General features: G+C 49.0%; 8 protein-coding genes across 8 annotated transcripts; 5 read left to right on the forward strand and 3 right to left on the reverse strand.

The window, feature by feature from the left end:
• Nucleotides 1-100: 100 nt before the first annotated feature.
• FSUBG_3973 (neutral amino acid permease) lies at nucleotides 101-1,703 on the forward strand (the record flags this gene model as incomplete). Its single annotated transcript, XM_036681911.1, has 2 exons — nucleotides 101-1,376; nucleotides 1,432-1,703. The coding sequence occupies 2 exons, from the start codon at nucleotides 101-103 to the stop codon at nucleotides 1,701-1,703; spliced, it is 1,548 nt and encodes a 515-aa protein (XP_036540531.1).
• Nucleotides 1,704-3,078: 1,375 nt separating this feature from the next.
• On the forward strand, nucleotides 3,079-4,318 carry FSUBG_3974 (sphingolipid delta-4 desaturase; the record flags this gene model as incomplete). Its single annotated transcript, XM_036681912.1, has 3 exons — nucleotides 3,079-3,246; nucleotides 3,309-3,587; nucleotides 3,641-4,318. 3 exons carry the CDS (start codon nucleotides 3,079-3,081, stop codon nucleotides 4,316-4,318), a joined length of 1,125 nt encoding a protein of 374 aa, XP_036540532.1.
• A 993-nt stretch (nucleotides 4,319-5,311) lies between these two features.
• FSUBG_3975 ((VAMP)-associated) lies at nucleotides 5,312-6,503 on the reverse strand (the record flags this gene model as incomplete). The annotated part of the gene is made up of 7 exons (XM_036681913.1): nucleotides 5,312-5,746; nucleotides 5,799-5,927; nucleotides 5,981-6,096; nucleotides 6,147-6,205; nucleotides 6,264-6,286; nucleotides 6,338-6,408; nucleotides 6,464-6,503. 7 exons carry the CDS (start codon nucleotides 6,501-6,503, stop codon nucleotides 5,312-5,314), a joined length of 873 nt encoding a protein of 290 aa, XP_036540533.1.
• Nucleotides 6,504-8,609: 2,106 nt separating this feature from the next.
• On the forward strand, nucleotides 8,610-9,356 carry FSUBG_3976 (uncharacterized protein; the record flags this gene model as incomplete). The annotated part of the gene is made up of 1 exon (XM_036681914.1): nucleotides 8,610-9,356. One exon carries the CDS (start codon nucleotides 8,610-8,612, stop codon nucleotides 9,354-9,356), a length of 747 nt encoding a protein of 248 aa, XP_036540534.1.
• A 602-nt stretch (nucleotides 9,357-9,958) lies between these two features.
• On the forward strand, nucleotides 9,959-11,065 carry FSUBG_3977 (h-caldesmon; the record flags this gene model as incomplete). Its single annotated transcript, XM_036681915.1, has 4 exons — nucleotides 9,959-10,040; nucleotides 10,088-10,301; nucleotides 10,359-10,509; nucleotides 10,559-11,065. 4 exons carry the CDS (start codon nucleotides 9,959-9,961, stop codon nucleotides 11,063-11,065), a joined length of 954 nt encoding a protein of 317 aa, XP_036540535.1.
• Nucleotides 11,066-11,506: 441 nt separating this feature from the next.
• Nucleotides 11,507-12,062, reverse strand: FSUBG_3978 (60s acidic ribosomal p1; the record flags this gene model as incomplete). Its single annotated transcript, XM_036681916.1, has 4 exons — nucleotides 11,507-11,553; nucleotides 11,610-11,745; nucleotides 11,830-11,907; nucleotides 11,994-12,062. 4 exons carry the CDS (start codon nucleotides 12,060-12,062, stop codon nucleotides 11,507-11,509), a joined length of 330 nt encoding a protein of 109 aa, XP_036540536.1.
• Nucleotides 12,063-13,224: 1,162 nt separating this feature from the next.
• FSUBG_3979 (uncharacterized protein) lies at nucleotides 13,225-14,816 on the forward strand (the record flags this gene model as incomplete). The annotated part of the gene is made up of 5 exons (XM_036681917.1): nucleotides 13,225-13,441; nucleotides 13,498-13,901; nucleotides 13,981-14,147; nucleotides 14,194-14,593; nucleotides 14,643-14,816. 5 exons carry the CDS (start codon nucleotides 13,225-13,227, stop codon nucleotides 14,814-14,816), a joined length of 1,362 nt encoding a protein of 453 aa, XP_036540537.1.
• A 375-nt stretch (nucleotides 14,817-15,191) lies between these two features.
• FSUBG_3980 (uncharacterized protein) lies at nucleotides 15,192-15,704 on the reverse strand (the record flags this gene model as incomplete). Its single annotated transcript, XM_036681919.1, has 4 exons — nucleotides 15,192-15,233; nucleotides 15,285-15,439; nucleotides 15,495-15,550; nucleotides 15,604-15,704. The coding sequence occupies 4 exons, from the start codon at nucleotides 15,702-15,704 to the stop codon at nucleotides 15,192-15,194; spliced, it is 354 nt and encodes a 117-aa protein (XP_036540538.1).
• Between the last annotated feature and the right edge of the window lie 385 nt (nucleotides 15,705-16,089).

Here is a 16,089-nt window from a genome sequence, read left to right on the forward strand (position 1 = left end):
TACCGTAACATCTTGAACTCGGTCAGCATCGTGGTGTTTGAATTCAACACAACACACCTTCAGTCTCGACAAGCTCAGACCCTCCTCTTACGCTGTCATAATGGCTGAAAAGACATCTCTCGGTTCTGGAGGTGGAAGCCCTGACCCAGAACGTCGCCAATCTGAACTGCAAACTCCTTCGTCACGATGGGCATCTCTGTTTGGTGGCGAGGGTGTCACTGCCGGACCTCGAATTGCTCAATTGCCCGAATTTGTGAGGCGTGATCTTTCAGACTCTGAGGATTCAAGCTCTGCCATTCTCAACAAACAGTTGGCTGCGGAGCAGGGAGAACAGATCCAGTACCGCACTTGCTCATGGCAGAAAACTGCTGGGCTGCTTTTCAGCGAGTACATTTGTCTTGCCATCATGAGTTTCCCTTGGTCGTACAGTGTCCTCGGATTGGTGCCTGGTATTATCCTGACGATCATTGTTGCTCTCATCGTCCTTTACACCAGTCTCGTTCTCTGGGAATTTTGCCTCCGCCACCCAGAAATGCGCGATGTTTGCGATATTGGACAGATGCTATTTTGGGACAAGAAGTGGGCTTGGTGGGCAACTGCTGTGTGCTTCATTCTCAACAACACCTTCATTCAAGGTCTTCACGTTTTGGTTGGTGCCAAGTACCTCAACACCATGACCGAAGCCGACGATGTTGGTAGCTGCCGGACCGTTATGTTTTCAGTTATTGTTGCTGTCATCAGCTGGGTCTGCTCCCTGCCCAGGACGTTTGACATGATGGCCAAGCTCGGAACAGCGTCGGCTTTCTTCACATTCATTTCCGTTCTGCTCGCTGCGATTTTTGCCGGTATCCAGGACCACCCATTTGGATATGATCCTGCAAAACTGGGCGAGCCTATCGTCACAGCTATCCCTGTGAAGGGCACGACCTTTGTCAACGGAATGTCCGCTTTTCTCAACATCAGCTACACTTTCATCGGCCAGATCACCCTGCCCAGCTTCATTGCAGAGATGCGAGATCCCCGGGACTTCCCCAAGGCTCTGTGGGCGTGTACGATTGCTGAGATCATCGTTTTCAGTCTCGTAGGAGCCATCGTGTATGCTTATACCGGCAACCAGTATGTGACTGCGCCGGCTTTTGGTTCGCTCGAGAATGTGTATAAGAAAGCGGCCTTCTCGTTCATGATTCCTACCATCATCTTCCTTGGCACCCTCTATGCCTCAGTATCGGCCCGTTTCGTCTTTTTCCGACTCTTCCGAAACTCCAAGCACTTGAACAGTCACACTCTTGTTGGTTGGGGATCTTGGAGTGCAATTCTTCTTGTGACCTGGATCTTTGCTTTCATCATCGCCATGGTCATCCCCTTCTTTAACTCTTGTAAGGACCCGAAGAATGGCTATTGTATCGATCGTTGCTAACCATTACTTTCCAGTGCTTTCCGTTATGTCGTCTCTCTTCGATAGTTGGTTTGGCTTCATTTTCTGGGGAGTGGCCTATTTCCGAATGCGCAAAGCTGATAAGGAGATTGGCCGACGACATGGTAAGATCGTTGATCTTACCGGAAACATTGTTAACCTCATCTTGATTGCGATTGGTATCATGTTCCTTACTGTTGGTACATATGCCAGTGTACAGGGCATTATCGACCAGTACGAGGCTGGTACCGTAGCTGGCGTATTCTCATGTGCGTCCAACGGCCTTTAGAGAAGAGGAGAGAAGGGAGAAGTTGTAGAGAAATACGTTATGCAATGATACCCGAGCTGGAACAATATACGCGGAGTTGGTCTTTCTTGATCGAGACGATGGTGGGCTGCTCTCAGCCACGATCGGTCCCGTTACGGAGCACACGAAATCGTAGAATCGGATCCCTCATGGTGAATGATTGAAATAGAAGTTGACATGTTGTGGATGTTGAAGTAAAGTTGAAGTGGAGGCTGAGGCTCTGCTCGAGCTGAACCTTAGCTCGACACCCAAGCCAACCAGTTCTCGCCAAGAACGCCCAGAACTTGTTGTCACATGCGCTTCCCCCATTGTTGCCTTTTCCTTTTAGGCATATTCATATCAGAAATTGCTAATGCAGCTCGAGTTGAATGAGAATTAGTGATGCAAAGTAGCAGTCACTCAATGTATGCCGATTCCAGGCATTTGATAGCATTTACCTACCTTTTCCGCCTTACTTTCTTGAGCTATCCCGAGCATTGAACCTATATGAAGACTGAAGAAGACTTCTTTATATATTCACCATATATGTACTCGAGTTGAGGATTTGGGAAACACACATTGGCAATATAGTATTCGTATTCGCACTCCATGGGGATGAAGAATCGTATTCTCTTGTATCCTCAACGTTGTGATCCACCTATCAAGAGAAAAGCCCTACCAGATTGCCGCAATTACGCATCTCGCCAACAGAATCGAGGGAGATAGGTAGAGCTAGGGAGTTTCCAAGAAATACCGAATAATCGTATGGTCCTGGTGTTTATCAACGGAAATTGACGGTCCCGAATGGCACCACTCGAACCATTTCCCCTCTTGTCGTTCGACAACTTTGTTCGAAGAATTCGAAGTTTTGATTTAATATTATTTATTTATTATCGAGTTTAGAAGCAACAGCGACACAGTCAGCTCAGCGCAGTGCAAATTGGAGTCATCTGAACTATCACTGCTGGGCAGTACCACTCAATTGCTCATGATAGTTACACGCAAATAAAGCTGATCTCAAATGCCACGCCATACAATTCGCCTCTCTGAATGGTCTGCCCGAACATGCCCCGCCTTCTTCGTTGAACCCCTCAAAAACCACTGGCATCCATCTGGTCCCCTGAATTTCTCCCCCCCACCCGCCAAATCTAGCCCTTAACCAAACCATCATTGGCCAGATTCCCAATTAACATTTGCACCTGGATTTTCACCGCCTTCCACGTAGCTTTCTCTGCCCCCTGTTTCCCGCGCCGCAGCTACCTTACCTACCAAGGAGGCAAATGTATCACATTCTTTTTTTAATTCAACTGTCCTTGCACTTTTTTGTTCTTCGCGGGTTTAGACTTTCTTTCACTTTTCCAAAACTATCGAAGGAAAGATGCCTGCGACGAATTCATCTACGGTCACTTCGAGGGCAAAGGGCGATAGCCCAAGCCCAGCTCCTGCGACAGCCGAAGGTGCTGATAAGAGCCACGATTTCTTCTGGACATACACTGAGGAGCCTCATCGAACTCGCCGTCTCGCTATTATCAAGGCTCACCCCGAGGTTTGTGCTCTGCTGATTGGCCCCGCTGTGTCGTGACATGTCGCTAATCTATCCTCCTACAGATCACCAAGCTGTGCGGTCCTGAGCCTCTCACGAAATGGGTCGTCCTCGGTGTCGTCTCTCTCCAGGTCTTCCTCGCATGGATGCTCCAGTCGACTTCTTTCTTCTCATGGAAGTTCTGGGCCGTCGCCTATGTCTTTGGCGCTACTGCCAACCAGAATCTTTTCCTCGCCATCCACGAGATCTCCCATAACTTGGCTTTCCGAAGCGCCCGTCTCAACCGCCTGATCGCTATCTTTGCCAACCTTCCCATCGGTATTCCTTACAGCGCTTCCTTTCGAGTATGTGAACCAGATCGCATTTCCATATTTGAAACAATGCTAACACTCTACAGCCATACCACCTTACCCACCACAAGTCCCTCGGTGTCGATGGCCTTGATACTGATCTTCCCACTGCCTTCGAGGCCTTCGTTCTGGATTCGATTCTCGGAAAGGCCTTCTTTTGCACTTTCCAGATCTTCTTCTACGCCCTGCGACCCATGGCCGTCTACCGCGTTCCTTTGACTGGAGTCCATGCCCTCAACATCGCTGTCCAGGTCGCTTTTGATCTCGTTCTCCTGAAGTACGCCTCCGTCAACTCCCTCCTCTACCTGCTGCTCTCCTCCTTTTTGGCCGGGAGTCTTCATCCCCTGGCTGGCCACTTCATCGCGGAGCACTACGTGTACGAGACCGTTGCTCCCTCCGCTCGCGACCCGGAGAACAAGATCCCCGTCCCCGAGACCTTCTCTTACTATGGACCCCTCAACTGGTTCACCTATAACGTCGGACTTCACAACGAGCACCATGACTTCCCCGCAGTGCCTTGGACTCGTCTTCACAAAGTGCGCGAGATTGCTCACGAATTCTATGATGATTTGCCCCGCCACGAGAGCTGGTGCTATGCCATCTGGCGCTTCATTTTCGATGAAAACGTTGGCATGAGTTGCCGTGTCAAGCGTAAGCAGGGTGGACGCCTTGTTGGTGGTGGTGCTGTTGCCGACTGGAAGCAGTCCGAGATCGAGTCGATTTAGGAGCAACGGAAAAGTACATATAACTCGTTGTAATGCAGCTGTTTTGATATTTTGATACGGGGTGCGGCATACCGAGGCCATGATCAACTCGAAAGTTCGCTGCTTTTGGTAACTTTTTGGCTGAGCTACCTTAGGAAGACAACATAGAACACAGTTATTGCATGGCGTTTTAGGGTACGGACAAAAATACAAATACAATCTTTTGAGTGATCGCAAAACTCGACTCTGATCTAACGAGCCAAGGGGATACAATAAAACCTTAGGAATTCTATCCTAAGTAACAAAAAGCTTTAGGTAAGCTTAGGTAAACTTGGTATAATTCAGTATAGGTTTAGGGGATCTTAGACTAAATACTTTTAGTACCTCACTTCAACGTCAGAAGTCTTGCACCCCAGAGCCGAGCCATCATCATGTGGTTTATGTGCAACGGCTCCAGACTTTAAATCCGTAATATGTAAATAATTGAGCGGCTAAGCTTGCAAATGACCTGGAAACACGAAAGATGAAAATGAGAGTCGATGAGAGATACAGGTTAGAACTCCAAATTTATCAGTTAACGCAAACAGAATAATACGACACAAGAAAATACGAGAGCCGCGAGAGGCTCAAGGTAAGAGTGTACAGTCAAAGCTCCCGCCTCGGAAGCCACATCCTCCTCCCATCGCTTTTAAACTCCTCAGCGAAGCTTTCATCCCCAGCTGCAAGGCGTTCGAAGCCCTGCTGACCGAAAACCGCAATGGCCTAGAGACATGGTCCACTGTCCCCAAGCTACCCTTTCGAGTGGGCTTCGATTCGTCCTGAGCTGCTAATCCTGCAGTATTCCGCCAATTGTATGATATGCTTCCTGATCCTATGCCTTAGCCTCGCCGTACTTTGAAGATTTATGCATCCGGGGATCCCAAGTCTCCGGCTGAGTTCTCATGAGCGTCGTCAAGCCTGTCTATTAGTTTCGTTTGTCGAAAAGATCCAAGGGCTGTCACTTCCTCCTTAACTCTAGAAGAAGAAGTAGGCAAGCAAGAAGCTGACCAAGCAAAGAATGGCCGCCATTTGCACAGGAACACCTTCGACGGTTTGGGTGACAGCCTGGGCGGTCTGGGCGAGAGGTCGTTTGTCATCATCGCTGGAGCTGGACTTGACATTGCGCTGTCGAAGACCGCTATCCTTGAGAGCTACAAGCTGCTGTTCGGCCTGGGCAAGCTTAGCCTTAAGCTCCTCATAGGTCAGCTCTGCAGTCTCCTTGATGGCCGTTGTAGCTTGAGCGATAGTGCTCTTGACTTCGGACTCCTCGTAGGTAGATTTGGGTTTCTCATCCTCATAGGCGGATTCTTTGGGCGATTGGTAAGGAGGGGGCGCTGCCGAGGATGAGGGCGACTCGTCCCGAATGCCAGGTGAAGAAAATGTACGCGAAACGTCAGGAGTGTCGTTGATCTAGATTATACCATTAGTTGTCAGATTTCGGATCCGAGTCGGTGACACTTACGCCGTTGGCAATAGCTTGCTTGTTAGGCGTGGACAAAGGTCGGCTAGGAGCTTGGTCGGCCTCACCAGCCGCGAGCCAGTTGACTCGAATCTTGCGCTCGACAAGGTGGGCTTTGTCGGTCGTTTCAAGCTGGTGGCTGAGTTAGTTCAAAGTCCGGATTTCGGGATCGATTGACTACGTACGACATTGGCAACGCTGGCGAACTCCTTATCGGCGGTAATCGGGGCGGATTGGACAAGGAACTTGTCGCGGCACTTAGCGTCAGGAGCGGGATCCTGCTTCATAGCCTGGAGTAGGACTAGGTGATCGTTAACGGCTGCCGGCATGCGCTTTTAGGAGCAGACTCACCGGAGACATCGAAGCTCTGGCCGGCCTCGATGCGGCCTGCATTTGGTCGAACACAGTATCTAGTGAGGAGACGTCAGGTATGCGATCGGAATGGCTTGGCTTGAGGGGCAAGCATACTGTTTGGGAGCAGTGGTCTTGACCTGTTCTTCTTGTCAGTAAATCCGTCGCATGGGAATCGCTGATCGACTGACCTTGAAAGCTACGGGGGTAGAGTTGGGGTTCTTCAGAGTCAAGGTCTGGGAGACCTCGGTGGTGAAGGGGCCTAGTAATTATGTCAATCCTCGGAGGCCCGTCATCGTCCATCGCAGATAACGTACGTCTAAAGGACAGCTCAAATGGCTCGATATCGACCGACATTTCGGCTTCTTATCGTGGTAGCGGTAATAAAATGCTGAAGTTGTTATGGTTTGTGGTATCGCGCGATGGTTCCTCGGCGGTAACCAAGTGGAAACGTGGCAACGGGAGGTAGAGTACAGTATGAAATGTCGTTCGTTGATTAGCAAAGGGGGGGGGAGTTTGATTAAAGGTAAGTTAAAAGTATAGCAACACGAGGCTGCACCGAGTCGATAAGATTTGAGGAAGTTGGTCGCGTGGGAGAAGGAAGAAATTGGTGACGAAATGAAAGATTAGTAGCAGTGGAGTGTGGTGAGTTGAGTTGATTATACCTGGAAGGGGAATGGAAGGCAGGTTGACGTTGGTTTGTGTCTTGGGGATCTCCTACGACGTAATTGCTTCTGCTATGGCGCCCTATTCCCAGTTGAGTCGGCTCGACTTCAGGTGGTTGCTACAGGGCGCACGAGCCATCAGGGGGCTTAAACTCCGCTATCAGTCACTATTGGATCTCGTCTGCTCGCCCTTGATTTCATAGAAATCCGTTGATTGAACACTGATGAAGCTACCACATACATAGGTACCTTACCTTATTCTTATTCAAACGTCATCCTCACATTTACCTTTTCTGTTAACTCCATTGTCCTGCAGTTGTCCACTATCTTTCCAAGTCTCCGTTTGCTGTCCACAAAAAAGGGTTTAGCTGGTCCACGATATGCAGGTCCTTGTATTGGTAAGCACCTGAATGGTTAAGCGTCTCAAATCAGGGAAGTGAGGGCATCATGGCACATGGTTTTAGAACAGATGCGGAGAGGGCCGAGGCAAACTCGAGGCAACTGAAGGTAGCGGCAGAGCTTGGCAGGTCCGTTAGCGCGGCCGTCATGAACTCTGACTCTCTATTCTTTGTTGAGCATTGACAAACAATCTCGAACAGTTTTGACACCCACCTCCATATTCATTAAAACACTAACAGACAAGGGATGAGCAAAGTGATCTCCTTTGTGGAGAGTAAGTTGCATCAATGGTTTGGGGCCATCAAATGAAGATGGCTTTTGCAATATTCGCCGAATGAGTTGGGAGAATGAATGTGTCAACATGGACCAAAGACTCGAGACCATTCGACCCGAGGACTATAATAACTGTTCAGCAAGCCTCCCCGGTTTATTTAAACTTGTCTAATAAGCACTCTCGTCACTTGTAATCGAGGTCTCGAGTTTTGCCACATTCTCTTCTAAGAAAAAGCAGCTCCCTCAAGCGCAACAGTCATGGATTGCATGAGTGAGTTGTTCATCGACGGAAGTCCGAACTTGCTGCCCGAGGTTCGCTGCATATTCTCGAACATTTGAGACTCGACAGGCTGTGCAACTTGAAAATGAAAAATTCTTCAGAGTGGTGAAACCTACTGTGCAGTTGATTGACTCTAAATGCTGACAAGAACGTGGTCAGCTCGTGGGTGGTGGCATCCAGTAGTTATAGGGCTTGGGCTGTGTTGCAAACATCACCAAATGCTGCTCAAATCAGGCACGGGAGTGTCCTATTGATAAGCTTTCGCGATGAACGACTTGACTAAATATCACGGCATGTTAACCAACCGCTCACACTTAAAACTACCTTAGCCTAGCAACTGTTCGAGGGATAATAAGACGTCTAAAAATATCCTAAACATTGAATTCCGACGCTACGGATAGGTCAGAGTCCAGACTCAGCCTACCACAGTCCTCCAAATCCATCCAAAAGGTGGATAGCTAGGCTCACAGGAGCGCCATCTGCGGGTAGGACCCTCGTATTTGATCGACACGAGGCGGTGCCACGGGCGGCCACTCCATTTTCTCTGCTCCTACGTTACAGTAGGAGTAGAGAATCATCCTGCGGCTGACTGAATTCTTCTGGAACAACCGCTTATGGCGCAAATATGTGTGTGCTACTCCTGTCTCAAAGGTTGCAGTAGGGCTATTCGGCACTTGGCTTTGGTATTTATACGAACAGATCTCCAGAGTCAGGTGGACTGAATCCGACAAGATCACCTCTTTATACGACATCTAGATAGATCTCTCGTATCTCTTGCAGTATAATACTCGATATTAACCCAATATTGTTTCAACTTATCCTTGCACAACTCTCACCACTTTCATCATGGGCTGCCACAACTCTCGCCACATCCTCGAGATGGAGTCTCGACCTATCCGTCCTGTGACCATCTCAAGCCATTCAGTTGGCTCTGTCATGGCTCCCTCGTCTATCTTTCAAGACTTCCCTGAAACCTCAGAGTTGAGTCGACAGCAGATCATCGACGCCTTCCAACATATGGCCGAGTACCTGAACGAATGTGGCACATATGTGAAGTGTGCTGTTGTTGGCGGTGTTGTGAACGCACTTTATCTGCGTCACAGAGAGACAACTCCCGACGTCGAGTTCCTTCTTCACGATCCTGCCTCGAAAGAATACATCACACTCAGCAATGCTGCTAGTTTCGCCAACAAGAAGGCTCAAGGAACTCTCGGAGAGCAGTGGTTCAACAATTCTATGCAGTTCTTCGTGCCTCGAAATGTCCAGGTCGATATTCTTCAATGGGCCAAGGACCAGCACGAAGTCATCTTCGAGCATCGCGGTAACTACGGCGGTCTGACAGTTTACGCTGCCCCGTGGGACTATGCGCTGTGCAGCAAACTCAACAGTCTCTACGACAACATCCGAGCCGATGACCTGGAGGATGCAGTTGCATACCTACATCGATATCTGACTCTTACTCGCCAAGAGTCCCTAAATGGGAACCAAATCAACCACTGGTGCAGAAAATACCATCAAGATGTTTCGCGAGAGGTGCTGAATCGTCTTGGAGAGGCATACGCTCGAAAGCACGGTAGCTGGCCACTTCAGTGATGAAGACGGCTTCAGGAGGATTAATACTTTGTTTTGATGTTAGATATGGACGGCATGAACTTATGATGATACCCAAAGCTCATTAGCGAGCCCACTTAATGATAATACTTGTTTGAATCGGTAGATGCGTTTGCATATATGAAGTTTGTGAGTCTGTGGTTTCGGGAAGCTTGTCTCTCGTAGATGTCGTGTTTGAGCGAGAATAGATTCCAGTTTTCGAGTATGTCGAACTGTAGGAAATAAAGTCTCATCATGAGAGGAGAGAAATCACTTCTACTAAGGTATATCGGAATATCAGTCATGAAAACGCCCGTGCTTAACCGTAGTAATCCCGGCGACGTCACTGAGGCAGCGCCTTGAATGACGTTCTTAGGCTTTACCTAAGCTTTGGTTTCAGCATCAAAAGACAACTCAGTGCAGAGGCTTATTCCACTTTGACTTTATTCAAGACTGAGATTTTTTTTGTCTGTCACAATAATTCCCCGGTACTCAAATAATCAAGATCTCGTCTCTACATTCTCTCCATCATCCGCTCAACTCATCAACAGTTGCCCCTCATCCAACCCCACTATCACCAACTGTTACTAAACAACACCGCCAACATGCCTTCTGATCTCGATACCCTGCTCGATATGGGCTTTGACAAGGAGCGTGCTGAGATTGCTGTCAAGAAGACTGGAGGCCGTCAGTTACTTTTTTTCAGATGACTCGTTCCAGGCTAACTTTAGTAGTTCAGGGCGCTCTTCAGTGGCTTGAGGATAACCAGGACAAGCCTATTGATGAGATCAAGGCTGCTGCCGCTGCGAAGGCAGAGGATGATGACGACGAGGATACGGAAGCCAAGATCGCAGAGCTTGAGACTGGCACCGCCAAGTCATTGATCTGCAATGATTGTGGAAAGAGGTTCAAGAACCATGATCTAGCTACCTATCACGCGACCAAGACGTATGTCAACCTGACACAACTATCTTCTGGGGAACTTTTGGCTGACTGAGACTACAGCGAGCATACGGACTTCTCAGAGTCAACAGAGGAGATTGCCCCTCTAACCGAAGACGAGAAGAAGGCCAAGCTTGAGCAACTTCGTGAGCGTCTCGCCGCCAAGAGAGCTCTTCAATCTGTCAAGGACAAGGAAGACAACAAGCGCAACGAGGTAAGAAAAACATCCAGTCGCTTCATTCCTCAGTTCTAACCTGTCGTAGCAAATTCGAGCAAAGGCTACCAAGGAGAGCCAGGAAGCAAAGGAAGAGCTGGCCCGCAAGCAAGCAGTCAAGGAAGCAGCCCAGAAACGACAAGAGAAGCTTGAGGACCAGGAAGCCAAGAGACGCATCAAGGCAAAGATCGAGGCCGACAAAGCTGAGCGACGCCGAAAGGCAGAGGAGGCCAAGGCAGCTCGTGAGGGTCGAGCTCCTCAAGTCGAAGCTGCTACTCCTGGTGGCGCTGCTGCTGCCGCTGCCGCATCTAAGCCCAAGAGCAACCACAACGAAGCCCGACTCCGACTACAGACTGACGGCGGAAACATCACCAAGACTCTGCCGGCTGAGACGACATTGTTCGAGCTGGCGCAACAGCTACAGAGCGAGACGGGGAATGCTGTGTCCAGCTTTACTACTACATTCCCTCGCAAGACCTTTGAGGGTGACATCGATTTTTCCAAGACCCTGAAGGAAGCGGGATTGGTTCCGTCATCCGTCCTGATTGTCAAATAAACATCTGACGTAGACATGAAAGATTGTGCATGGCGCGGCGTTGGTGGGGGACATGTGAGATGAATCTGGAGTACTACGAAGAACAGAAAAAAGTCCTTTAGGTAGAGTTAGAGCAGATAAAAGAACGACAACATTCGTCACTGATCACAATCATAATCGCTGGCACTCTGGCGACATAGTCACGCTTTGAAGAAAACCCAGTTGAACTCAAACCACCCATGGCGGGACTTTTTTTTATCAGAGCCGTATGAATTGACCAATTCTCCCTCCGCGAAACTCCGTTGAGTGCGTTCCTCATAGCATCGTATGTGAGGAGCTACTCTGTCCAGGGCGCAGGTTACAGTGCCCGCTCTCCATCCTGTATGATCGATCGATTGAGAACCCCGAAGCCATGCAGTCGAAGTACAAAGAACAAGGAAACAGTCGTAGCGGCGTAACTTCTTAGTCGAAGAGACCGAAGCCCATGTCCTCGTCAGACTCCTCCTTCTCTGTAGTGGTTGTCAGCAATCCGAAATCAGTTGTCGAGCGTCGTGGGTAGACATACCCTCCTCCTTGGCCTCCTCAGGAGCATCCTCCTCAGCGGCACCACCAGCAGCGGCGGCACCACCGGCGGCAGGGGCTGCACCGCCACCGGAACCGACGTTCACGAGAAGATCCTTGACATCCTTGCCCTCGAGAGCCTGTTCAAATAAAATCCGTCAGAAAATCCAAGTCCTATGAATGATACGGGCGCATAAAAATCGTTGGGGTTATTCGGTTCGTACCTTGGCGAAGATGGAGGTCCAGATGGGCTCAACATCCTCGACCTTGGCGGCCTTGATGAGGGTCTGGAGCTTGTCGGCCTGAAAAGTCGCGATGACGATGTTAGCTATCAATAACCTCACAACACACACACGAAACGTCGACGGAATCGCGGGGTTAAACGTACGGTGATCTCAACACCGTCGTCGGCGAGGATCAGGGCCGCGTAGGACGAAGCGAGCTCGGCGTTGGACATTGTGAATGATTTTGACGTGCGGGTGGGAGATTGTAAAGTCTGCACGAAGTCGAGTCGGTTGTAGTTTGAAGTCGGGATATCACCAAATGGGCTTACCACAGAAAATCTGGTCGAAATTCGATTGAAGGGCTTCAAGACCTAAAGAAAAAGTGGAGGCAGAAGCGATCGATGTGAATTAATCCGCTCCGTGGCTGCAAGAGAGAGTGAGTCACGCCTTTGATTGGGTGCGAGGTAACGAGCCAATGAGATGTGTTTCCAAGAATGCAGTGAATTGCGGCGCTTTTTACCCCACCTTTGGGAAACATTACAAGAGGATTGTTTGTCAAGCAAGATATGATTGATGATAGGAGCAATTACAACTTTAATACCATAAACAGCAGAGTATGTAGACCTATCATTATCCTGAGTGAATAAGATGGCATTCAAACTCACTGAAGTCTAATTAATGCTCACTGACCAGGACCAATCCCTTATCAACCAACTCCTTCTCTTCCTCTCTCCCTCCCTTGTTGGGAACCCCCACTAGCAAACAGCTTAGCCGTTGTCGTTCTGGCTCAATGCCGTAGCGAAGACGTAGTTAGGGCGTACCGCGTACGGTAATAGGTGAAGTGACTGCAGGACCTGATGGAGGGGTCGGTCTAGGCCTTGCTTCCAGTTGCCATGATTAAGTGACAACATCCCGTCCGTTCTTGGTCGAGGGATGAGCAGGCCCAGCTGAACTGAACTGAACTGAACTGAACTGAATGAACTGTAACCGTGATATCGTTTCTCCACGATCTACAGTCCGCTAGTCAACTTCTTCCATCATCAACTATATCATCTCCCATTGCATTCTCGTCTCCGCATTCTCTCTCCAGACTATCTATCATTCTTCATCCACCGCTTAATTAATACACATCTTGTGACTTGTATCGCGCCTACGTGAGTTAGTTTATCACGACCTCCCCACCGAAAGCCGACTCAACTTCCCTGGATCTTGAGCCCCGCCGCCACTCGTCGACTTTCGTCACTCATCGGAGCCTCGGAGACCTGCGCAAAGCACAAACAACAAGCCAATACACTTCCAAGCTCAATAGTGACAAACAACTTCTCTTTCAACCATTTGTATCGCACGAATCTCTACAACACTCCCATAAGAAGCTCGGAAACGGCACCTATCAACATGGAGACTCCAGCGATCCCAATGCCACGGGACCCCCGGGAACAAGCTATCCTCGAGAAACTACAGCTGGTCCGAGATCGCCTACTGCTTCTGAAACAAGATCGCACGAACTACATTCGAACTCAAGATGTCATGCCATTGTTTGATGAGACCATGGATCAGGTCAAGGAGCTGGCGATTGTGCGCGCCGAAACAGGCGATAAGGAGGAGAACAGATGTATGTCACCGTCTTGTCGCATCCAACCCCGAGTGTGCTAACAAGTTTATTTCCAGTGGACAAGGTCTTGGAGAGCTGCTTCCAACTGCTGTCTCTATTCTACCTGACGATCGGACGAAACAATGAGGCACCAGCAACATACGCTATGACCTCAACTGTCAAGCGACTACTCGACCACCTCACCGAGGCCGAGCTCTACTCAGCCAAGGATCTCGGAAGCATCCAGACTACACTTGAGGATCTGTCCAAGAGCATCAAAGATGCCGCCGCTGACCCATCGCCCGACAAGCGACACCCTCCATACATGCTGTCACTACTTGAGAACCGCGTTGCGCTCTGCAACTCAACCTTGTCGCGACTTCAGAAGAGATTAGAGCGGCTGCCAGATTATTTGCTGGAGGCTCACGAGAAGCTCATCTCGATCCTGCGATCTATCTCGTTGGCCAACACCAAATCCAAGGTAAGCGAGGCTGGAATGGAATGGAATGGAATGGAATGGAATGGAATGATATGTTCCGAGATGTGCTAACTTCGACTAGTTCTCCACATCCGAGGTTAAGAAGCTACGGAACCAAATCTTGGAAATTGGCGAACAGCACAATAACGGCACATTTACCGCAGAGGATGGAACTTTGGAGGAGGGAGGTGAAGTGCTTAGAGACTTGTACCATCGCTGCGTCCGCTGGTCGGACATGGTTCTTGAGAGGTGAGATGACCAACACTTTACATGGATATACACTAACACTTTCAAGACAAGGAGAAGTAGCTGAGCAATGGCGACCAATCTACGACCAGCTCATCCAAATTCGCAATGACCTCGAGAAACTTTCTCTTACACAAGCATGGTCGCTTCGAGAGACGGATCTGTACGATTTCCAACGGCAACTTGACAGAATTGATGAGAACCGACAGAATGGAAACTGGGTGGACGATCGGGGGCGACCAGCTGACCTCTGGACGCAGCGAACTTTGCTCTATCTGATCCGAAGGTCGTATGCATACATCTACTCATTTATGCTGGCATCCGAACCAGTGTCTGAAGCTCTGTTGCCTGTTTACAACCAACTGCAGACACTGAAGCGTTGCCTCGTTGAGGTCAAGAAGAACGGGGGTGTATCGTCTGTGCGGGAGCTTTACCCCTACAGCATGAAGGTATGTTGATACATCGTGGCATAATCTGGGTATATCTAACATGAAACAGCTTAACTCCTTAGATAACATGAAAGTTGACGGCAAGTTTGTGGTAAATGGCGATATCCCCGAAGGACAAGGCAGTGTTACTGGACTGTTGGCCGAATGCTTTGATCTCAACTACGAACTGAGAGTTGCAGCTGAAGAAGCAGCTGAGAGTGGTCCAAATGGCAACGAAGCTTAAACCACGCATGATTTTGGTGGCAGGCCATACCAAAGGAGCATGGATATGTCAGTGTACGATGGCGTTTACTATCACTTGAATTGGAATTGGAATGTTTATAGGTCAGATAGCTCTTCCTCGCGGTTTTTGGTAATAGCTTTAGCTCGCCTTCATCGAGCTGGTAATGACATCAGTATGTAGGGGTTGTCGAGGGCTGGTATTGTTAGCAAAGCGGTAGGGGACGAATGATGACAAAGATTTGAGGTCAGCAATCGACGGATGGACAACAGGAACATCATGGTAATGGATCATGATAACCAGCATAAATAGTATCAGTTCGCTGTTTTGAGAAGGATCTCTATCATGGCTCTACAGGAATGGTATTGGCTTTGTGCATTAGTTCATTCTGAAGGCGGCCTTGAAGGGGTAGATCTGGACCTGTATATCAAATTAGCAAATTGCTTTCGAATGGATTCACGTTCTGTTTACCTTGTCCATGTCCCAGACGCCTGATGTAGCATATATGTCTTTGCTAAGTTGCTCTCTGACCTCTTCTACGGATTCAGCGATGCAGACCAGAGTACTGCCAGCAAAGTCGAGGCTGTCGACACTGTCATCTTTGGGAACACTGTTTAGAATGGCACCTAGACACAACATCAGTCTCAATGTTAGGGGCCTGTTTGGAGGAAGAATACAGACCTCCCATCTTCCAGCTTCCATTCTCAACATTAGGAACCATGTTCTTAAAGTGGGTTCTTCGGCCTGTTAGCTCAAGCCAGATATAATCCAAGGTCAGAACAAAGCTCACCCTCGAACCTCGAGTCTCTTCTCCCGAACATTGGGCTTGTCATGGACGACGACGAGAAACTCGTACTTTCCGGGAGGGACGGTAACAGATGAGGAAGCCATTGTTCGAAATGTGGTGAAGCGAGGTACAATTCTAGCTCTAGAGAGTGAGAATGCAAGACGAGATTTCATCTTTTTGGGTTATGGTGATGTTGTATTTATGTATCGAATGGAGGGTGAGGTGATACGGAGATGGGCTCCGAGTTGCGGGGTGTTGATAGCCGTGATTGGCGGGGTAAGGCTTGAAGGGCGTAGGAGTCGACGACGATAGTGCGCCTTTGGGGTGAAGGAGTGGATTATAGTGTCTTGGCTTGTAATTTCACTGCTGGCTGGGGTTTGTTCTTCTCAGTGGAATTACTTGGATTGGCAAGGATAATGAACTCAAGGGCTAATTGTGAGGTACTCGGAGATCTATACCAAGGCCTAAAACGTGTTGAGGATATTTCCA

This window comes from Fusarium subglutinans, assembly GCF_013396075.1.
Source record: "Fusarium subglutinans strain NRRL 66333 chromosome Unknown NRRL66333_c0000034, whole genome shotgun sequence".
Taxonomy (NCBI): Eukaryota; Fungi; Ascomycota; class Sordariomycetes; order Hypocreales; family Nectriaceae; genus Fusarium; species Fusarium subglutinans.